Below are 25130 nucleotides of genomic sequence, written 5' to 3' on the forward strand. Positions count from 1 at the left end.
GAGAAAATAAAAATATTTCATATTTTATATAATAAAATACAAAAGAAATAGTGAGTGATGTCATCAACTCTCTCATTTGGATGTAACTGGCTCGTTCATATAACTATTTTGTTGAAAATAAGCAAAACTTTAAAATGCCATAACTTTCTTATTTTACATCCGATTTTGATGAAATTTTCAGTGTTATGCTTGTTGAATTTTTCTCTTTTTATTCAAATCAAGTTTTTGTTTGGGTGGACTTGTCCTTCAAGACCACAACTTTATACCAGAGTTTGAATTAATATGTGCAAAAGGGTACCAAACCAACCTGCTTTTCAAGGAAGTCTTGTCTGCAGTATCCACATAGATGCACCCCCTTTTAGTCAAATACAAATAAATAAATAAGGAAATGAGCACAAGATGACCAGGGTTTCGAAAATGAACATCAGAGGCTTGTCATACTCGCAAGAGGAGCATGGAGGGGGTTACTATAACTGCAAGGACTAGTCCAGGAAGGGGTGAAGCTGTCTAGACTCCTGGGCGAAGAGGTACAACTACTTGGGGTCTTCATGGAGGAAGAACGGCTGGCTGCGGAGCTACCGACGACCTTGGACTTCTTGGAGGATGATGATGATGCTGAGCTGATGCTGATATCGTTATTGTTGTTCTGTGAATCCCCAGTTTCCATGACGACGTGGACGCGTTGATGCTCCTTTCGCCACGTCCTCCAGACGATGCAGTGGTAGCGTAGTGACATCTGTGGAACGAGAGAGGAGAGTAAAAAAACATAGGCCAGAAAATCAAAATCAGTGACAAGATTGGAAGAGATCATTCAAAAAGACTGACCAAGAATGAAGAGATTCTTTGTCATCTCTGAACTGCAATGGAGTGCACAACCGAAAGACAATTATTGTTTGCACAAGTATTATCATTGTTTTTGTTCACTTCTTTGAATATTGTGTAGCATTCATTGCTGATGTTGTCATCGTTATTCAATATGACTACAGTTTTCACTACACATGTTATCATCATTATTATTATAAATATAATCATCTATATAATTATGACTATTACAACTGATAATTATGACTATTACAACTGGAACTATCATCTTCACAATCATCATAACCATCAAACGATAAATATCATTATCATCATCCTTATCATCATCATCATCATCATGACTATGAGCATCATCATCATCACAATGAGCATCATCAACACAATCACGTAAGAGAAATTTTCAAATATCAGTTCAACATGCTTACAGCAAAACGAATCCTCGCAAAATAAATGAATAGGAAAATTTCAAAAGAATCATCAAGTTTTCAGTTAAAATGAATATATAAAAAAATATATCAAATAGATGTTTATGAAGGAAAGAATGGTGTAGGGAATCATTGTCGAGGGTTGAAGGTTCTTCCTTATTCCAATAATTAAATGGCAGTAAAGTAAAAGTCTTATCTAAAGAACTACACCCATAATAACTTCATATCTACTGATGACGTACAATATTAATCTCAAAGACTAGTACAAATGAGGTCTCTCCTCAAATTGGCTGTGGATTCAATACGAGAACTAGCAATGAATGTCATAACTCTGATTCTGACTTTTAAAATCTTCCAATATTTCTATTATACAACTGATAATATTCAAAGAAGGCAGACATTTAATGATGCAGACTGATAGGACTAAGATCGTAAGAAATGAGCTTTCTTCGAGTATGACTTTGAAATTGAGCAGACAAAGAACAAAAAAGAATAATCATAAATTACTTGTGACATTCATCAATGCCTGATGTGGATGCCAGGAAATGAGCTGTCAGTTTCACAATCTTTATCTATTAATATTGTTTCATATTTTCCTTTACATTCAGATCTACCTTCATCTGCAATTACCTCTGTTTTATAACGAAAAAAGTTGTAAAACATCATTCCACCCACTTTCTCTTCACAACCCGCCCCCAAGGATTTAGACCACTTTTTCTAATATGCTTTTCACACTGCATTTCTTTAACTCCATATTATCCTTAACCCCGTATTATCTTCTTTTTTTATTCACACTGTCTTTCTTGACCCCATACTACTATCTGCTTTATAGCTGGGGTTAATGCCTTAACCCTGGGCTATCACACAGCTCATGAATATTGATTTTCCCACACAGAGTGCGATTAATGTGCAATTTCGACTTCTGTGACTGGCTAATGCTTAGCCCCACTTTTCCTTAGCCCTGTTCATTTCACACCGCATCTCTTAGCACCGCAATTGTGGTGCTAGCACCACGATAAGCCAGCTAACCCTGCTTTTTTGCAGGGCCAGATAGTACCATACTATTTACCGTGCTAGCCCACTTTGCTTAAACAGTTTAATAATGAAGTAAGCTAAGCTTAACCCCAGGAAATTGGGGGGGGGGGGCGCTAAGACCCCCCCTAGCTCCACCAATTTCCCGGGGTTAATGAAAAAAAGTGCAGTGTGAAAAGCATATAACTCTCTTTCTTGATCTGTTTCAATCTCTATTAATCTTTGTCTGTTTTTTTTTTTGTTCTGTCTACTTGTCTATGTCTATCTTTATTTCTTTCTTCCTTCCTCTCTCTCTCTCCCTGGCAATCAGCCTACTCTCTCTTTATCCCTGTATGTCTGCCTTGCAGTCTCTTGCTCACTCTCCCACCCCTCCCACTTGCCAAAGACTCTACTAGTATTACATGAGAATTTTCAGTTCTTCTCTCTCTATCCCTGTGTCTACCTACCTATCTCTTGCTCCCTCCCCCCCCCTGGACACACTCTGTTACAAGACAACTATACAGTTTTACCATCTCTATCCCTGTGTCTGCCTGTCTACCCCCCCCCACACACACTCTGTTACAACACAGTATTTTCAGTTTCACACAGCTTCCAGGCAAGGGACATTTACCCACAACACACTGAGCGTGATTCTTGGATTTCCACAATGAGATATACATGTATGGAACATGCAGCCCAGACTAATAATCTTGACTGTCCCATTTTTGGGGGTCCCAGTTATTGTCAAACCGATTGTTGATCTAGCCATGGCCTTATATCATGGCTAGAACCCACGTTGAAAATGAAATGCATTTACTAATGGCATGATAGGATGACGGCAATTGAATATACTGGATTAGAGGCATAGTACCTGTTTTAAACAAATGTTTTGCATTGTTAGCATCATCATTATTATAATCATTGAAATTATCATCACCAGCATTATTATCATAATCTCCCTTTTCATCGTTATCATTTTCATCATCATCATCATCATCACCACCACCACCATCATCATCATCATCAAATCATCATCATCGTCATCGCCATCACCACTACCACTACCATCACCACCATAATATCACCATTATCATCTCTTTGGATCGGGTCAAGTTAAAGTAGACTTGGGATATATCAAGTTTCACAAAATACATGATACTGACAGAAATAAGGATTACAGTCAGATACATAATGCGCATAAATCACAGCAAATATAGCATGTACACCAATTCCATCATGAACGGTCAAACAGCAAATTATTTCATTATTTTTAGTTTACAGAAAAAAAAGAGAAAAATATAAGGTTTGAAATCAATAAGCAGGCCTGCACAATATATCTTCAACAAAGACTGAACATGATTATGCTTGTTATGTTTCCAGAGCATTAGGAAAGGGTATTTTTTCCAATTAACTTCCTGGCTCAGTCTGTGGATTGTATGAATTATAAAGAGGATAACCGATGGGAAATTCTAAAACATAATAAATACGTCACACACCTTGGCTAGTCAGAGAAATGAAAAACAGAGAAACTGGGTTATTGTATGTTTAACATTGTCTGGTGCCCTCCAAATTATCATTAATGAGGCAAGTGCCGTTTGGACGTTTCCCTACGTGCAAAGTTTCTTCTATGCCATGTTTTCTCTCTCTCTTGAACTCTCCCTCTCTGTATATACAGCGCATCGGCCAGACTCCGTATGTATAGGTCCTTTATATATATATATATATATATATATATATATATATATATATATATATACACTGTATATATATTATATAATACATAGGTCCTGTTAGTTATATATATATTGCTCTTGTTTTCTTTCTATAATAAGGTTTTTTTTCACTTCTTTTTCCCCTTTTGTTTTTCTTTTCTTTCTCTACATACCACCAATAGTGTTTGATGATATACAGTGCGTATCAAAAAAAAGTTTACACTTTGAAAAAGCCCTGGGAATTAAAAAAAAAATACAACATGTGGGTAAATTTTTCTCATGTAATTATGGGTTTGGGTCTCATCTATCAAATGAAAGTAAAAGTTTTGACAGAATGTTACACTTGAGTGAGCACTGTCCATTTTCGTAAAGCTCGCAGAAATCTGTTTGCGCAGAAATGCTTGTTTTCACGCTGTGTCAAGGGGAAAGGGCGAAATCAAGCTTACCCTGCGAAGCATTTCTCATAAATTTCCCTATCACTTTTAGCCAATTGAAATAAAACATATACATTCAAGCATTTTGTAACAATTTTGCCGCCCAAATTTGAAATTTTAACACTTAGTAAGCACAACCTTTACCCTTTTTGTGCCAGCTGGATCTGAGGACATAACTGAATCTGAACAAAAGTTTATATCAGCCATCTCCAGCATTTTTCACTAAGTTTTTATCATTCAAAGTGGCTTTACATTTCATTTTTCATTTAATACTTGTTTCTCCACACTTTTCCCAAGCTTGGCAATGATTAACAAAATGAAAATCAAGTCTAAGCCATTTCATGTAAATCACAGCTCAGTGTAAAGCAAATATCGTCACGATGGACTCGGTATGTGGGGGAGTGGGGTGGGGCGCAATGCACTCTTCGAAGTGTTTTGGGCAAGGAAACAGGTTTAAAAAGTTAAAAGATATCTTCAAATCAATTTTAATAGCTAAATTCCATGTGTTCTCCATGATTAAGGTCCACTTTTATTCGCATAACTATTTCAAAGTTCTGCGCAAATCATTTTTCACCACCTTTTCAAAAGTAAGTGGTGCTCACTCAAGCGGAAATATTTTTCGACAGTTATATCGTCATTTGCTTAAATGGATATGTACCAATGCTGAAATGTGGAAAAATCATCAGGATATTAAAAATACATAATTTTACAGGATTTTTTCTAAGTGTAAACTTTTTTTTGATACGCACTGTTGATAATATAGTTTATGAATAAACAGGGAATGCGGCCGATGGAAGGGCAATGGGATCAAACAGTTTTCCAGGTTTCACTTCATCCACAATATCATTTTTGTGAAACCTTAATACCCTTTAAACAATCCCATTTACTTTCAAACTTATCAGATGACACAGGAGATAAATATCGCACATTCTGTATCGATAACTCAACTCTTGAGGACATATCATCCGAGCTGAACAAGATCACAATGGCTGCCGACAGTGTTGGCACAGAGGCTGATGAAAAACAGCCACTTCAAACTGCCATCTCGACTTGTGACCAGACACGAGACGAACTTATATAAATTGTTGATTTGCTATCACGCTGAGGGCCTCTAAACCTATCGACATGTACATGTCTGCATGAAAGAGAGATGTTACTTTGTATGAGAAATGTTATCATACATGGGGTCATAAGGAGGTGGTATACATCTCTTGATTTACCAACCCTCTCCCCCTCCCGATCCCTGCCACCCCCCTTTCTCTCCTCCTCTCCTCTTCCTATTCTCCTCCTCCTCCTCTCTCTCTCACTATCTCTCTCTTTCTCCTTTTCCTGTGGAAGCGTCGTGGTGTAGCGGTTCTGACTCTCGCCTTGTAATCAGAGGGTAGTGTGTTCGAATCCCACCGCGGCCTCGCGTCCTTTGGCGAGGCGTTAATCCACAATTTGCCACTCTCCACCCAGGTGTTAAATGGGTACCCGGTAGGATGTGAAAGCCTATTATGTAGTATACCTAGCAATTTAGTCTTGGAACTCTTGTTGGAATGCTCCCCCAGGGAGTGGAGAAGGTGCATACATTTGCATGCGGGCATGCAAGGATCCGATGACCAGGGTAATAATATGTCTGTAAAGCGCTTAGAGACGTTGTTCCGATGTATTAAGCGCTATATAAATGCGGAATATTATATTATCATTATTTTGTGCTCCCCTTTCTCCCTGCCCCATCATATCATCCAATCTCTCGGAAAAAAATATGAAATAAGTCAAGATCATTCAAGCATTACCTGTCACTCTTCAATGATCACAGAAAGGTCTGAAATATGCATTATATCACATGATTAATCACTAAATCTCCAACTAGGCACAAAATAAAGGCCATACTTTCTTTTTCATTCGTTTACCGGTAATTAATTTAAACAGGAAATGATTCAATATGAATCTGATGGAACCCGTGTCAACAACGGCCTGATTATTCGCCTAAAATCGTTGGAGAGATGCACAATACCGATTGAAATACTAAAAGTTGCATATCAAATGGAAGCATATCGTTTCATCTCTCCAATAAAAATATGAAATGAAGTCATGATCATTGAAGCACTGCATCAATGCTATGCTTCAATAATCACAGCAAGGTTTGAACATATATGCATTATCTCATGTGATTTCAGAATCATTCGTACATGACTGATCACACTTTCCTCATTCATATAATTTGTTGCATTTAATAATAGCTACGTTAGGAATTTTTCGGTTCCAGCATAGCTCATCCTCTCATTTGGCATTGTTATATGAAGTGTACAAATAATTCCATGTAGCAAATACTGTACATCCTCATTTTCCTCTCACTAGCTCCTCACTCTCTATCTCTCTTCCTTCAGGGGCCGCGGAAGCGGGGAGGGGCTCCAGCCCCCCCCCCCTTTTTTTCCCAAAACTGTGTACAAAAACATAGAAATTACCATATGATTGCAAGTTTTTGCATGGTCAGCCCCCCCCCCCCTTGAAAACCGTTCTGCGGCCCCTGTCCTTCCCTTACTTCTTTCGTCCCCCATCAAAATACTATTTCAAAATGCCTTTTCTTGCAAAATCACATTTTTAAAGGGAACTTTACTCCCCACAAGATAAATAGGCCTATAAAACTGAAAGTGAAATACCAAGAACAAGGCCCATTAATCAATCGTTAAAAGTGCATATGATAGGTCCATTTTACACTCAGGAAACATTTGGGGATGAATTTTTAAGACAAACTCATTTTATAGTCTTCCTGAATTTCAAGTGTCTGACGGAAGTGGAGTTCCCAAGAATACAGTAATTAAATCAAATGTAATGAATGGATGGAAAAATGAACATATAAACCAGAGAGGACAACACTTCATTCAGAATGAAGCAGTAAAAAAAGGGAGAAAAAAATTTGAAGGCCCAAATACTGTAGTTCTCTTGTTTGCATTCATGCTTTACCATATGATTTCATCTCTGACTACTCATTCACTTAAATATTTTTACCAAAGACTTTTATCATATATTGTAGGGGGTTAACTTTGTGCCCATAACATGAGTGGTTTGCTTGAAAAGATTTTATTTCCCCCTGATTTATTGCCATAATATGTTAACATGGACAATGTTGTACCCAATGGCCCATATTCTGAAGTCAGGTTTAACTTAAACTCAAGTTTAAAGTTGTGGTTTAAGTATGGGAAGCCAAAAGTATTATTTTTTTATTAAGTTGTACGTTTCTTACGTTTACTCTGCTCTTTCCTGATTCATCGATGGTGAAAACAATCATCTATTTATACTTCCTAGATAATTATGAATGACTTAAGAGCCAAATGAGCTGAAATATGATATCTCTACTGTTCGTGATTTATGTTACAATTGGCCATCCATACTTAAACCACAACTTCAAACCTGAGTTTAATTTAAACCAGACTTCAGAATACGGACTATTGTGTCTTGTCCGTCTTTACTCCACAACAAAAGTGTGTACTACGCCCAGGGAGTATTGGGCAAAAACTGAGGAAGTATCTCAATCTGTAAGGTGGAATGGACCATGTAACCCACAGACCACCACTCCACCGCCCCAAAACGTGATTCCTTCCCTCGTCTAACTTCAGTCAGCAGGGAAATAAAAAGCAAGCTCTCGAAGACTCGAGGATATAGAGCATTGATCCACATAATGCTGCACTCAACCCAGGAGAAGTAAATGGGTACCTGGCAGGAATCAATGCCTCGAAACGCTTGACCGTGTAACAGTAGCTATGCTAATTAAAGCCACGGGTCATTTTGCTGTTGCTTAGAGACTTTTGGTAAAGAGGTATATTAGGTGTTATATCCCTTACTTAAGATTGTTGTATTGAGAGTGTACACAAGGAGAAAAAGAATAGTTTTACTACGATTTGCCGTGATATAGTTCATTTTCCTTGCTGACGTCGCAAAAGTACATTTTTTCCCTACGGCAAAAGTGAACTATACGTTTTTTGACCCCCCTACCTCGCGATAAGCGAGGTGTGCGGCGCGATGCGAGCAGAGCGCTGCTCAGCCAAACGGAACTCTCCACTGCATGCCACGGGAAACTTTCGGCGAGCTGCACTAAGCAGGTGCACTCGCTGAACAGACGATCCATACAGCAAGACTTATTAATTATTTTTCTCAATTTCTCGACGATTGTTTAATATCAACTTATTAAAAATCATTTCGCTGTAAAATGATATGAGTGGAAGGGATATAAAACAAATATACAATGACCCATTCTCGAAACCGGCTAAAACTATTCGCACTCCAGTGATGTTCCTTCGATGCAAATAGTTTTAGCCAGATCCTCGAGTGTCATTGTATATTTGCATACTATATAAGCAAGTATATTTATAATGACTATATAATAGCAGGCATCTTAACAGAGGTGTTGTGGCTAAGTGGATAAGTCTCCAGTCTTTGAACCACAAGGTCCAAGGTTCAAATCCCACCACAGCATTCATGTGACCCACCTCCACCCATGTGTAGTAAATGGTTATCTGGTAGGGAGGAATTCCTTGAATGCCCGAGCGTCCGATCACGATAGCTGTGCTAAAGCCGGGGTAATAGTATGCAGCGATTAAAGACATTTGTATCATAAAGCACTACATAAATGTTGCATATTATTATCATTAATTGTATCCTATATTTCAAGAACATTCGTATTATTATGATAATTTTATAATATTTATAAAATTATTACATGAACTGTAGCTTAATGAATATTTCAAATTTTATCATATCCTCATGAACTTGATGATGAATGGGCCATGTCTATATAAAGGGGAAAAACACAGAATAAACAGTGGTGGCACTCAGAAAAGATAAAAAGGTAGGAAAATAACAGAAAAGGGTCCCTTTCTACACAGGTTGTTCTCTATAGCACAATAATTAGGCATTGATCTAGGGGGATGCTGGCAGGTATGGGCACCCCCCAAAAAAAAAAGAAATAGTGCATCCCATAGAATAGCTCCCTTCTTCATCCCATTAAATTAGCAATCCCTTTTTTTCTGCTTACAAATTTATCGGGAGACGAAATGGCCTTTATTTTCGAGTAATGACCAATTTTGTACTATTTCTAATCATTATTATTATTATTTTTTTTTTTTTTTTGGGGGGGGGCTTGTCAAATTTTTTGGACAAATTTGCACCTCAAATAAGTCGGAACTATTGATCCACGCCTGTAAAACATGCATTGCATAAGTAGAGATTCAAACTTTTGTTAAATCTGAAGGGGCCTACAGCAAAATTACGAAACAGAAATGTGTTCTTTCAAGGGATGGGGGGGATGTTAGAATTCACTATTTCTATACATAGTTTGTTGTTCTCACTCTCAATACCTTTCATCACATGTGGAGTTTTTTTATTCTCCTCCATGCATTGATACTCAGCATGACATTTTAAAATCTACCAAATGAGGCTGTTTCACAATTACATAACAATATAAATTATCAAAAAGGGAAAATCCCTTTCAGACAACATACCGAGATAATGGAGGTCACGATAATTATATCGCTGCCTTCAAGAGGCTGCATGACCCCATTCAGAGTAACCAAGGAGCTTCCAACAGTAACGTGGCAATTGTACATCTATATCATTATCAAATCCATAAAGAGATGTTTAAAATGGGGGGCATTTCAGCTGCAAACCTTGGATATATGAAGAATTTCTTGAGGTAATCCTCTTGATGCTACAGAGCAATGTTATACATAGCAATAAAAGCCGGGAGCCCAGCTTTTAGCAGCTATAATCAAGCTGAAATCAAGAAAGAAAGGTCTAAATTTTGATGAGTAAAAAATAAAAGATGGCTCTCTGCTTATGAGTGCTTTTAAAGCCTCAAGAAATTTTTGAGATGTAATTAACATATCTTTGTGAAATCATAAGACCTTAGCTCAAAACCGATAATTTTGATCATCACTAAAACAGAAAAGCATATGTGGGACAGTGCATTAATGTTGCTTGGAAAAATACCCAACATTTGATAGAATTCTGCGCTTACACATATTTTGCTCATTTCTCAGCAATTACACATTTTCTTCCAGAGTCACTTTGCACATAATATTTATATTTTTTCATACGTACAAACACTTGGGTGGTAATTTTATTGGATCCTGATTGAAATCATTTTGAGATCATTTACCACATTTGGTAGTTATCTCCGCGGGTCTTTTCATTGACGAGTGGATACCAGGCGTGACCAAAGAACACGTAAAAATGATTTCTTTTTCCAGATTGGGCATGTTACGTCTGTAACGTAATGAGGGTGTCAAAAACACTAAAATACCGAAAAGGGGGTATATTTTGCAAGGAAAGCTACGTGTTTACGGTCAAATTTAATAGGGTATAAAAAAGACTAAAATGCTTTAAAAAGGATGTACTATGTGTTTAGAGTCCGATTTGAGCGACGGGTGGGAGGTGGGGCTACACACAATGAAAGTAAATTAAGGTAAAGCCAACGTCCATGATCACGTCTGTGACATAGCAATTTAAATATCGCTGTACTTGTTTAGGGAGTCAATTCAGGGAATATTTGTCAAGGGTATACTGTTTTGTTTCCAATACTTGATGAGGGTAGTGTTTCACAAGTCAATTCTTGTTAGAGGTGCATTTTCAGAATATGGAAAACAATTGTTTAGGGTGCTATTCGAAATCCCATGGTTGCGCCTGGTACCCACTTGTCAATGGTAGTGCCCCCCCCCACCCTCTCTGGGAGTTATCTTTCAGGCCTACTGCCCAAGTTTCAAAATCACTATGATACCACATGAAAGTGCTTTGTAAAATTTGGATACGAAACAAGTATCCTTACATGTAAGTATTAGTCCTATTTATGTATATTATACGCAAGTTTGCTTTATAACACTGCCTAAAATGTATAGTTATATTGAAACCAGTCACAACATGGAAATGCATGTCAAAAAAAGCTTCAGTTTGTCTTTTTTAATGCATTTTCCAAGTTTAAACACGGCACATTTTCCTCCCCCCTCCACACACATCCCAAATTCAAACCTTCAAATAATGACATTAATTCCTTTCCTTTATTTCCTCAAGCATCTGAAATGAAAAGCCAAGGTTTTAGGCGCCTTCTGGGTATGATGTCTTGGGGTGCGTTCAAGCCACTTTCTAAAGCTGGAATCATCCATGCAATTTACACAACACGTGGGGATAGCGTTCAATCGAGTTTAAACAAATGCTGATTCTCTACCAGTTCATACCACCCACTGTACGGCATACTTTGACCCAGGAAGCAAAGGTCAATTTCCAGTGCCTGCTATGCAGGTCCGAAATGGGAGCGCATACTTTAATGTTATAATCGAATCGTAAAATTTGAGACCTACATGTACGTTTCTTCAATTTTCTTCGTCTCTGGTTCTACAAAATCATGCATCTTTTTCAACATGTCATGATGCGCTTTAAAAACTTTTGAAAAAAAACTTATCTAGAGCACAAATGCATGGTAAAATAATATTAATAATAGCAACAGCAACAACAACAATAACACAGCATTTATGAGGTACTCATAATCTAGTGGCCTATCCAACTGCGCACTTTACCCCAACTTCACCTCTAGCTGCTAAAGGTGCTTAGTGCATTCAAGGTATTAATCCTGCCAGATTTACCCATTTGCCTCACCTAGGTTGAGTGCAGCTCAGTGTCAATCAATTTTCGTCATGACTGGTACTCAAGCCCACGACCCTCTGTTTCAAAGGCTCAAGTCACAACCACCAGACCACTATGCTCTACGGGTAAATAAAGCATCTTAAAATCTGTTGTTGTAAGGGAATATAAATGAGTGCTTGAACAGATCTTCCACACTTTCAACACCCCAACAGTTATGATGTTATAATAAATTCTACCCCATAAGGCCATAACTGATGTTAATATGCCATAAAGGATAGAAGAGGGAGGGATAGATAATTAGAAGAGGGACCTTGGGGCCTGGCAAACACCCGAAAAAAACACATGTCAAGGTTCCCTATTAACTCTTCTGAAGGTAGGCCTAAAGGCTATTAAGAGCTGCATGTATCTTTCAAGGGTAGAAATATTGCTTTAAGATTAAAAAAAATTATATCTGATCGACCTCTATCTTGTAGAATCTAACTTTTTGTTTATTATTTCTTATGATTTTGTATTAGTCGTTTTCATTCTTTTCTTTTTAACTTTGCTTAAATCTAATTTCATTCTATATTTTAACATTTTAATTATCATTTTCATATTTTTTCTTCAATTTTTAGCTTATTCATCTATTTATTTAATTTCATTTCAGTTTGTTTATCATAATTTGAAAAAAATATATTTATTTGTTTTATTTATTCATAATTATTATCGTTCTTTGGGTGGGGGTGTTCATTAAGAGAGGACTTAATTTTTACAGCTTGAATCTACGAGGCAAATACTTAATAACCAGCAAAATATGCACAGGTATTCTGTCAGTACTTCAGAGTTGGGTCTTTATCGAATTCCTGGCTCACACCTTTGCGTTTGTAGCTGCGTTAGCCAAAAACAGCCATACGCAATTTAATGCAGCAAACTATGCAGGCTTGCAGCAAAATATTTGGTTGTAATCTGACTTTTGCCTCTAAGCTTTGTCGGTGCTCGTACAAAGTTGCACGCAATAAAGCAAGGTGATGGGAGCTAATAAAGCGAGATGAATCGAGCACCAACGCTTTGCTAATGCCTGTGTATTAAAGCCGATTGCTGTTACCCGTTGTTATTCATCCTTATGCGTTCTCACCGCATTGACCTGTCTCCAAAGATTATATGCAGAGCTGCCAACCTGAACAAGAACATTTTAGTATTTTTAAAGCTGAAAATCAGTATTTTGGCGAGGAAATCACTATTTTCAAAGAAATACCAAAGGACAACACATAAAAATGAAACTTGAGAAATCAGTATTTTGCATGAAACCATCAGTATTCTTCTCATTTTTCAGTACTAAATACTGAAAATCAGTACTATTTGGCAGCTCTGCATATGGATTTTGGTTGAGTTTGACTGCATTTGTCCGCAGCTGAACGTAAGCCCAAAACGCAAAGGTGTGAGCCGGGCTAAAGGTACACATGTTCGTTCAAGCTCACATGTGCTATCTGCATTGATGATTTTTAAGCCTGCTTGGTTTTGCCTAGTTTTCTTTCCCAAGTTGGGCTATACAGCTGAAACCACGTCAGAACTTACAAGATGATAAATGTTTAAATGAATTGACCTTGATTCGATTTTAAAGACGGTTTTCTTAAAATAAATGTTCACTGTGACATCACATGTTGGCCTTTTATGTTATTATTGAATTCAAGCGGTAAAAATGCAGTCACTATGATAACATTTGCTCATTTCATGATGGGCAAGCATGGAGCTGCATGTACCATACAAAAATGATATTATAATAGATCACATGACCAAGTCGGTGCTCATCAAATGCAATAGCAAAAAAAAAAAACTTCCATCAACGTGTTATCTCAGAAATGCATATTTGATAAGAGCTAGACAACGTTCTAGATGAATTTTCAACGTTGATCCCACTCACATCCAGGGTCCCTTTCGTCTGTCGTCAGTGAATGCGTAATTCATGTAGCCAACGGTATAGACACATTGCCATGGCAACCAGACAATTGGAGTTCATCATTGTTGCCACCCTAGTTTGCAAATTTGATCCAAGTGTGGCAAATGTCTTTACAAATCGTCTGGCAATCTGCGGTCTAGTGTACCTGGGGAATGTCGCTTGCGCATCACTCGCGCTCGGGGAAGCTGCCAGCCGGGCGTGTAATTCTCCTGCTCGATCAGGTGTCGGGATTGATTAGGTTTAGACAGAGCAGATCAAGGTCTCGGGTATAGGATTCGCTCATGATTGCCAATTGACAGATGGATACTGATTAATCATTATTCAAACAAGCAAATATTAATTGAGCAATCTATTAATGTATTTTGGGGTGAAGAGGTTTTAAGTTTTTCAAAAAATTACAAACATGTTCTCCCCCCCCCTTGAGGCGTAGAAACAGAAATACTGAAAGTTGTATTAGTCATATTAGGAATGAATTTACTTTTTAACAAAATCATGTGTCAACAACAAAAAAATCAAGTAGGCTAAGTGAATTTTTTAATTTTTCCTATGCAGTTTGGAAAGTAGATTCTGAAGCTTTAATAAAATAATGATATGAATTTTCAAAATTTAAATAAAATAATTTAAACATAAAAAATAGAATAAAAAAATACAGTTGAAGACTAATGGTCATTTACATGTAAGCATGAACGTACATACTGACTAAAATCTCAGCAATATTTTAAGAGTAAAAATGCTTGTATCTCAACCTTGGGATGCTCAGAACTTTATATCTTGACACTTATGAGAGGTTACTAGGGCAGATTTTCTACATGTTTTTTTTTTTCTTTTCTTTTGGTAAAGCCAAAGTATGAGTGCAGTATGGCTTATTGCTGAGACATAAGCCTGATGACCAATCATGGGTTCTGGGGATAAACAGTCTCAACTATTTACCAATAATATGATTTTATTTAAAACATTTATACTGACACTTGCATACTGAAAATATAAAGTGAAAAAAAAGAGTAAATTCAATTTACTCTCAAATTTCATCATCTAATGATAGTTCATACAAGTCTGACGAAATAAAAAAGTGAATGATGAAGTCAGTTTTTATAAAAAGATTGGTCCTAAGCACCACATCACTCTAGTAACTTCCATCCCCTCAAAAAAACAAAAAAGAATCATGAAAGGCCCTTTAGCCCTCAAAATCGGGTTAACGGTGAATTCCATTTTGGGGGAGATAGATAAATGAAACAAGAAAATAACCATCTGTTCTTTTCATCTGCAAATTAAACACACACACAGACACTCACAAACGTACACACACACACACATAAAAAAAAGGAGTACAATCATTACTACATCTTACCAGGCTCCAGAACAGATAGATAAAGATGAGGACGGTTGCCAAGGTAACAAGCCCCATGCCTTCCCAGCCACGCCCTTCATAGTAGTTGAGGTAATGGTAGGCTCCGTTGACACAGAGCCAGGTGGAGATGCAGACCAACGGGGTGAGGAGGGTAAAGCAGCTACAGTCTACCAGGATGTTGCGTCTGTCACGGATACGCTCAGGCTGCTGGATCCACTGCAGGGTCAGAAATCATTTTTTTTTATTTTATATTCAATGTATCAAATATAAGTTCACAAAGTAAAATGTACATAGGTACATGTATTCCTTCATTGATCAAGAGTGGGTGCGATGCAGGTGCAGTAGTAGGAGCAGTTGAACTAAAGGCCTGGTCACACCGCCCGAGTGTTGTTGGAGCGGTCGTGGAGCAGTAGGGAGAGAGGGTCGAATTTCGCTCACAAATTGGGGAAAAAATCGAAAACAATCAAAATCGAAAATGGTGAACGGTAGTGAGCGGTGATGATTTTTCTCTCCGCTACACGACCGCTCCAACAATGCTCGGGTGGTGTGACCATGCCTTTAGAGTGTGATGCATGGTGTTTCTTTTTAGATTAGCTTTCAAGGAGTATATACACGTAGTTGAGTATGATTTAGTATTGAGTCTTGGAACTGAGCCTTGGAACTCTTGTTGGAATACTCCCCAGGGAGTGAAGGACATACAATGTATGCAGGCATGCAAGGATCCAATGACCAGGGTAATAATATGCTGTAAAGCGCTTTGGGTCATCATGGGAAAAATGCTGCATAAAAATAGCTTTTATTACTATTATTATTACTATCATTATCATCATTATTGTTTGGAAAATTGTTCCAAATATCGGGACAATTGCAGAATTTTGGGGGCTATTTTCAGGGGTAATAACGGCAAAATTAGACAGTAAACAGCAAAAAATCACTATTCTGCCATAGTTAAAATATTGATTTTCTAAGTAATCTTTAATATTGTTTGACACAGATCTTGGGGTGACTCTAAAAAGGTGAAAGAATGGTCACCACAAAGCATGTTTTTTGGAAGAATTTGGGGTGGGGGGGCAATTTTGGCCATCACAAGGGTGAAATTGCCCATCCCCCTCATGCATCATGCCGACCTCCACTGAGATGGAGGAAGGAAGAAAAGGGAGAAAGACGAGGATGAGGAGGAGGGGGATGGAGGGATGAAGATGGAGATGTCTAGGAGGAATGGAAAGGTGGATGAGAAGGAACTATTGGGTCAAGAGGATAAAAGAAGAAGAGGAGAAGGAAGGGGAAAGAAAAGAGAAGGAGGAAGGGGAGCAAGAGGAGGAAGAGGAGAAAGATGAAGAGAAAGAGAATAAGGAGGAGAAAGAGGGAGAGGAAGACCCAGAGGATGAGAAAGAGAAGAAGGGCCAAGAGGGGGTAGGGAATGAAGGGAAGGAAGAAGAAAAGAAAAATGAGGAAGAGGAGAAAGAGGAGGAATAGGAGAAAAAGAGTGGAGAGGAGGGGGCAAGAGGGGATAGGGAAAAGGGGCGAGGGGGCAAAGGAAGAGGAAGGAGAAAGGGGAGGAAGAGGGAAGGAGAAAGAGGAAGAGGGCAAGAGAGTGAGTGGGAAAGTGAGGAAGGATGCAAAGATAGTAATAGGAAAGGGTGGAGAGGGGGAATGAGAATATAGGAGGGGGAGGGGGAGACTGAAAAATAGAGAGAAGAAAAAAACAGAAGAGTATGTAAAAGGATGCGAAATAACAGGAACAGATGGTCAGGAAAAGATGTCATAAAAGGGTTGAAGAGCCTACTTTACGGTAAAAATTCCCAACAAGTGTACCGTTAGTTGGCAACCATAGTTTTCAGCTGCTATACATCAGTATACTCCTAAAAGAGTTCTCTTCTGACAAAAAAAATCTTACTCTTAGATCAATAACTTCTAGACTGATGCCAAAACAACCAATTGCTAGCTGCCATCAAACTTTGAATAACATGTTTTTTGAATAAAACTGAAATAAAAATCATAATAGCAATCATTAATCAAAAGTATCTCTACTTATTATCTCTTCCCATGAACGTCAAATAAATGGGATTAAGGAGAAAAATCTCATGGGGAGTGTTTCATCGACATGTGTGTCCGACAAATTGACAGATCTGACAACTTTCCTTGATTTTGATTGGCTGAGGACAGTTCCTATGGTAACTGTTGGATAAACCGGACTTTTCGGGTAAAGTGTCTGACTGATAAGTCCTTTCACGAAACACTCTCCTGAGTTCAAAGAAAGTTTGTCTCATGCGCAATCGTTCAAATAATGAACATAAATACCTCTGAGAAAGGCCGGCCTTTACGTTCCGTCTTGAAGTGATAGTCGCAGAGTTCACACGCATCTTTTCCTCTCGTCTGTAGCCACCGTTCCAGGCACTTGCGATGTTGGTAGGTGAGCGTTCCTGAGCAATGGCAGGGGGCAAGTAAGCCATCGTCCGAGAGAGGACCCTCGTGGCAGATCCGGCAGATGGGACCTTCACCACTGCTCCGCGAGCCAAAACTAGGAGTCAGAAAAATATGGTTCATTGGTGCGAGTTGGACAACATTGATTTTCATTTTATCAAGAAACAAAATTCAAACTAAATGCATTCATAAGTTAGTAAACAGTTATGAATGGTTTGTCAATATGAATATTACTGAATAGCAGGAATAGGAATGGTATAATTATTCAAGGTGGCCATATACGTAAAGCAAACTTTATATAAAGCTTTATATAAAATTTTCAAACATTTCTTTATCATATGGGCAATTCCATGGAAAATGATCACTTTAGAGAAAAAATGAAGTTTAAGATTTCACTTCAGCAGTCAAATTTTCTTAAAAAGTAATCTATAAAGTCTCAATTTCCAATAGAAAAATCGCAATATTGATAAAATTTTGTAGTTTTTTCCATCATAAAAAAAATAGAATAGTAAATTGCAAAATGTAAAAAATGTGGCTATTTTTAAAAAATTCATCTTTCCTGTCTTTACTAAAAGCAAACAAGGTCCCAGAGGTCTCTTTTAACTTTTGAATAGTTGATTAATGTTTAAATCAACAGAAAATAATCATTAAATTTTATGCCATTCATCAATTTTAGAGAAATCTGTCTTCAGATTTGTGTGATTTCTTTACCATTATCAGTGTCATGTCCGTTACGTTTTTCACTTAAAGTTTTCACAGCTTACAGGAAATTTGTCTAAAGGTACTGCAGATTCAGATTCTATGTTAGAATTAAACCCCCTACCATGTGTAGCAATCATTTTCCCTTACCACTTCTCATTTTCATAAAAATGGCGTAACGGACATGACAATTCGCGTAACGGACATGACGCCTTATATATGGCAAAAGGCAGCATTCACAAAAACAAAATATTAGGCTCAGTGTCACAGACTGAGGTCAGCCTCAATTGTTTGAGGATAGCTGAATGTAATATTTCCTAGAATCTGCATGTCTTTCAAGCTATTTTTAGAAGTTGGTGAATGATGAAAGTTCAGCTCTTGTTCTGGTAGATTTTTCTGAGAATTAACGGTATGCCACATAATATTAGGATAAGATGCAGCTATATCTGGCAACATACTCAGATCACAATCTGCATCATTTGTGTTTGAACAAACATTTGATTATCTTAGGTTTTTGCACTGACAGTTTGGAGCATTATAAAACTCCAACTTGTGAATTCATGATCATTGATGATATTACTTCAAAGTATCTGACTTTCACCAACCTCTACATACTTCTTCAGTGATGGCATGGGCTCACATTTAAAAGCAAGTTTGTATTCGGATATCTGTGTTACATGATGTAGCTCTATGAATCCATGAATCTACAGTGGCACTTTTTTGCAGTATCACAAAGCAAAGGGGCCGTGGAAAGAATGTGGCGCGATCAATAAATTATGTCATCATAGTAGTATTTTGGTCAGCCATAATCAAGATTTGAATGATGTATCTTCAATTGTACACAAGCAGCGCGGACAATACAACAAAATTAGATACAGCCACATTTGTCAGCAAGCAAGATCGTACGATTAAGAACATCCAAGATTTGATGAAAGGATGATTATACTCAGGATGATAGTTATTTTGAATGAAAAAAAAATCTCAGAAGCTATTTACAAACATTCTGATTACCTTTCAACTCATACATAATCGATAATGAAAAACCAGTTTCCAGGTACTGCTATTAATTTTTTTATTAAAATACCTTTTAATACCATTTTTTGTAATCTTAAAACTGACATTAACACTAGTACATGTTCTTTATCATACAATACATTCCATAATATCATCTTGGATTTATACAGGTCTGGTATATTTTGTTTTCTTCTCACAAAAAATGAGATTTGGTCTGCTCAGTGTGCAGTAGTGGTATGATAAACATTGTATTCAATATAAAATTATCACTTAGGCTATAGCTATTAAATTAATGATACCTGCTAATAATATCTACATATTTTTCTTTAGAGTGTTAGTAAAGGTACTTTGCTGTTACATAATTACTTTCATTATTCATATTTCTTTCATTTTCAAACTAAGAAGTGCTGATGAAGTTCACTTCATAAGGGTGTCATGTCCGTTACGCTAGTATACTATCAATTATTAAGGCATGAATAAAAAATAATCTTTTCTACCAACTTTTTCTCCTTTAATTAGGTGTGGTGGATGGTAGTAACTTGAAAATACTCATTAACTGTTGTTAACCGGTGTAAAATTAATTTTTCTAAATATTTTTTTGTTTTATAAATATTATACAAAAAGACCCCCTCTCAAATTGCAAAATAATAGGAGATATTACAGATTACCAGTTATGATATGTCTCTCTAACCTCTAGCCTTAACATGTAAACAATTAGACTTGTACCATATCTTGTAACAAAATAATTATATTCGCTTACAAAAAGTGGACGAAACTGTCATGTCCGTTACGCTTCGTGTGTCATGTCCGTTACGCTACATTTTGAGCTAGGAATACAGAATGCACTTAACAACAGTTGTTAAACACCATTTTATGGATAGAGCATGATCTTAAGATTAAATTAACACCAATGTCAGGTGCATGCAATCTAAGAATTCACAGGAATTTTGATAAGCAATAGGAGGTAAAAATGCTTCGTCCATTTCGTGTCATGTCCGTTACGCTCACGGAGAGTGCGATTTCTCCGCAACTGTTCAACGAAACGATTTGAAATTTTATGTGTATGTAACAGATACTTAAATGTGTCTGATAAGCTTAGTAACAATTATCAAAAGACTGCTAATTCTACTGTATAACTCTTTGAATTACAAAAATTTGTCTGAACGTCATGTCCGTTACGCTGGAATTGACCATATGTAAGATCCCCATATTGGTTGAGATCCAAACTGTTAACATAAATCTTGGGTGGCCCCTTCTCCCAGATCCCCTTTCCACTTCAGAAAAATACAATTAATGAGATCTGCCCCTACGCTAGGTGGTTTGGTTTCGAACCGAAGCGATCACAAGAATCCCCATTAAATTACTGAAACATTTTCGGGCTAAAAAATACCTGTTAATCATTCCTGCATTCACACCGCCCCAAAACATACCCTTCAGGCAAAGTTCTTGAAGTTATGAGCATGTGCAGTATGGTCTGATATAAAAACAAACAAGGTGCAAGATTTTAAAATCACTAGCTCAGCAGCCACCCATGGCGCCCGTTTCCAAAGACACGCTGGGCTAAAAGAGTTCCTGTAATTTGCTTCCACACTGCCAAAATGACTGCGAACTTGGAAAAATCCCCATGAAATTCTCGTAATTTTGACAAGTACCTACTCTTTCATATAGCAGGTTTTTTCATTTCGGGGATATTATGCATAATCTGCTTTCACACTGCCTGAAAATAACTGGAACTGACAAACTTTAGGTGGTTTCAGACCGCCTCATAGTTCGCCAGTTCCAGGTATTCTCTGATCGGGAAATTTACCCCGATCAGAAATACCAGGTATTTTGGTAATGTGAAAGCAAACTACCCGTAATTTCCCCGAAAGAAAATACCCGCTAAATAGTAGGTACTTGGCGAAATTACGAGAACTTTCGTGGGGATTTTTCCAAGGCCGCAGGTATTTTAGCAATGTGAAAGCAAATTACGGGAACTTTTAGCCCAGCGTGTCATTGGGCGCGGCGGCGTGGGTGGCTGCTGGGCTAGTGATTTTGAATCTCGCGCCTTGCCTGCTTATCAGACCATACTGCGCATGCTCGTAACTTCGGGAACTTATCCCAAAGGATGTGTTTCGGGGCGGTGTGAATGCAGAAATAATTAACGGGTATTTTTTAGCCTTAAAAAGTTCTCGTAATTTAACAGGGATTCTTGTGATCGAGGCGGTTTGAAACCACCTTTTGAGGCAGTCTGAAACCACCTAAAGTATGTGAAGGACTTTCCACAAATACAACATATTTGTTTTAGTCTTAATCAAAGACTTGAAAAAAACACTCCTAAATGGTGTCTTTTCAATTCCCAATATGGATCGACCTTTCCTGCCAGGAAGTAAGGAGTTTAAATGATTAGACTAATCGATCACAAGGCTAGCCTTGGTGTATCTTCAGACACTTATAGCCTAATAATGGCAGACACCGATCTAAGTCGCTCTTTCTCAATGCGATCACCTTCTGATAATCTGTTAATCCCTGATCAATAACCTTTGATGGGCAAGAAGACACAATTAACTGGCATTTTACTAATACAAGGAATGACTGTACTCACAACAGAACCATTTTCCCGATAATAACTGGATCAAGCATTTTCATTTTGGGGTATTGGGGATATTGATTGAGCACTACAGAATTGATAAGAATTTTGCTCACATTTCCCAAAACTTAGGTGCACTATGCACTATTTGAAAATGAAATTTTCATGAATGGCTTTTAGTCCAAATATGGCTTTTTCACAATTCCAAGTTTTGGATGCTCTCATGTTGGGTGTATATGAATAGTGATTATTTTTCTGAGTTTTTCAAATTTAGTATATGATTCTAATTTTGTGTGAAATTTTCCGGTATTGTTGGTTATAAACTAGAAAGAGTCAAGAGATACGTTATAGGCCTAGGCCTACTCACTCCATGAAAAACATATTTTTCCTCTTTTGACAAAGTTATTGATTTGTTATACATCAAATATCATAATGCATTTGTGTAGTGGATATATGCCTACATATCGATTGAAAAAAAATTGAGTACATATAGGCCTAGATTATGGAATTCCATTAAAAATAAAATTAATGACTTACTTTTTTTCGTTTTTTTTTTATCTGTCAATATAAAAAAAACACCTCTCCACTTTTCTACACTTTTTTTATACTAAGGGTGCAATATTTAATTGTTTTATAAAATACCGTAAGTAACGGTGTATTAACCGCACCTTTTTCTCGGCGGGGTAGAAGCAAAAGTCGGGGGTGCGGTTTATACACGGTGACGGGTCTGAGCCAGCCCGCCGTAACCCCTCCCGTACATGTACGATGTCTGCCAGTTCACAACACATCGAGTGGCCGGGCGTAGCCGCCCAGGCAATGTCGTTTAGAGGGGTATGAGCCGCGGGTAATGGGAAGCGATTATTGCAATATTAATTAAATGTTGTCCATAACAAACGCACTCACCTTCATGACACTAATTTGACTTTATTCTCGATTCAAAGTAGTGAAGTTCCCTGACTAATTTAAAAGAGACGCCAAGCATACTCGGTAATATTTTGTCACCGCTGAGCGAGAGTTGAGTGAGCTTAGAGATTGCGTTGTAATGTGGTTACAGTGCGACTTAAGCTGGCGCTATTCAAAGTCCCGTTTCGCGCCAGTTTTTTTTTTTTCTTTCCTGTTTGCTTTTCATAAGATACCATGTAAACCACGCACGAGAGAGACGGCACGAAGCCGTAAAAAACAACTGGAAAAAATGCCAATTTCTTTGTTTCTTGAACCTTCCTATAATCCCGTATCCAAAATTCATGCTAAGACATCAAATTTCTGAGAGTGATTGTGAGATTGTGATGCAAGAAATGTGAATGTTTCTTCCTCCTAGACACATATCATAATTTGATAAGATGTATTGGCATGACTTGTACTGTATCGTAGTTTGCAATGTAATGGCAGTGCTGTGTGTGTACACTGTGACAGTGAGGTGAGCGAGTGTGTAAGTTGCCAATATTGGCGGGACCGTTCTTTCTTTCTAACATTTGTAGATGAATTGATCAAGAACAGCATATTTCTGCATACCGGTAATCTCTTTGGATACTTTGAAATCTTAAAAGCTTAGATTTTGTTTCTCCGTACCTCAAATATGCATGTAAATGTGAGAAGATTTTTTTTTTTTTTTTTTTTTAGTCCAAAGTTGGGGGTGCGGTTAATACACGGGTGCGGTTAATACACCGTTACTTACGGTAATGAAAAAAAAAGGATTCATATAGCGCTTTTTGCCTGAGGATACAAAGCACGCTATTGACCCGCATTTAGCTCGAGCTACCAGTTTTTCAACGGTGCACAGTGAATTCAAGAAATTCATCCTGCCGGGTACCCATTCACCTCACATGGGTCGAGCGCAGCACAGTGCTAGTGAAATTTCTTATTGAAGGAAAACATGACATGGCCAAGATTCAAAGTAACCCATGACCTTCTGTTGGAACACTAGTTGGAAAGGTGAGAGTCAGAACCACTAGGCCACGATGTCCCCCAAAATGATTCTATCATTTTTCCTTTTTTCACTGGCCAAATTTCTGCCTAACCCCGGATAAGGAAATGCTTACTTTTCCGCACAAAATTCAGTGACCCCGGACAAGTGGTAGCCATTTCTTTACTCACAGCGACTCTATTTCCGGACTTTCACGCTAACACCGCAACTGATCGGCTAACCTTTTATTTTGCAGGGCAAAATAATCCTGTACTGTAGTTGGAGTTAGCCCATGCACCCTGAATACATATGGGCCTATCTTTCCAAATAAAACTTTTATTTCAAAATGAAAGTAGGCCTATATTGCAATATCTGACCAGAATATAGGAAGTTGTAAATTTTTTTCCCCTCTCTGTCTTTTTTAAGCTAATTGTCCTCTATCCATGACTACTAAATACCATATCCAGACAATGAAGGTTGCCCCTCTTTATATTGGGAAGGATGAACAGACCATGATATACCGGTAATCCTTATATTGTCCATTTTCTATTCATCAACCCACCCTGTCCAGACACATGGCAAACAGGGTGTATTCACACCAACCCAATAAGGAAAAATAATTGCACACTGAATTAATTTTGGGTAGATAATAATTGTTTCCATGTTATTTTCTTCAGTTCAAGATATCCGCACCATTGATAATTATTATGTCATCCAAGAACTGTTGCCTTTTATCAGCTTATCTGTACGGAAGTAGGGGAGAAAACAAATTATTACGATTGTCGAATTTTAGTACGAATGTGCAAAATTGCAACACCAGTGCGGAAAGGGTTAAACTGCGAGTACCTGTCCCAGTGAAGCAATTCAAGAGATAAAGGGGTACTCTGGGCTGTACCTAATATCTATAAATTGACATTCATTGAGCAAAATGCTGCAAAAATTTCATAAAAATCAGATAACAAAGTTATTGAATTTTGTTAGTTTAGCAATAGTTTGAGAAAACTGTCATATGCATGCCATCATGAATAGGCAGAAGGTGGGCTGATAATATCACATCCCCACTTTCCATTTTATTATTAATAACAGTAATGTACATGAAATTATAATTATTTTTATACAACATATGTGTAAGATATGTCTCTCCTGTAGTTCAAAATCAATAATACACTGTGCTACATAAAAAGCACTTGCCCTATTGCCCGGGGCAAGTAAAAGT

General features: G+C 37.6%; 1 protein-coding gene across 1 annotated transcript in view; it reads right to left on the bottom strand.

Moving 5' to 3' along the window:
• Positions 1–182: 182 nt before the first annotated feature.
• The window catches only part of LOC121415188, a 40188-nt gene continuing 15240 nt past the window's right edge, over positions 183–25130 (bottom strand). The window contains exons 3-5 of the mRNA XM_041608351.1: positions 17607–17826; positions 15306–15521; positions 183–736 (exon numbers count right to left, since the gene is read on the bottom strand). Coding sequence (XP_041464285.1) covers positions 425–736; positions 15306–15521; positions 17607–17826 — 748 coding nt within the window. The 3' untranslated portion in view covers positions 183–424. The remainder of the gene's footprint in view (positions 737–15305; positions 15522–17606; positions 17827–25130) is intronic.

Source organism: Lytechinus variegatus, chromosome 5 (genome assembly GCF_018143015.1).
Source record: "Lytechinus variegatus isolate NC3 chromosome 5, Lvar_3.0, whole genome shotgun sequence".
Lineage (NCBI taxonomy): Eukaryota > Metazoa > Echinodermata > Echinoidea > Temnopleuroida > Toxopneustidae > Lytechinus > Lytechinus variegatus.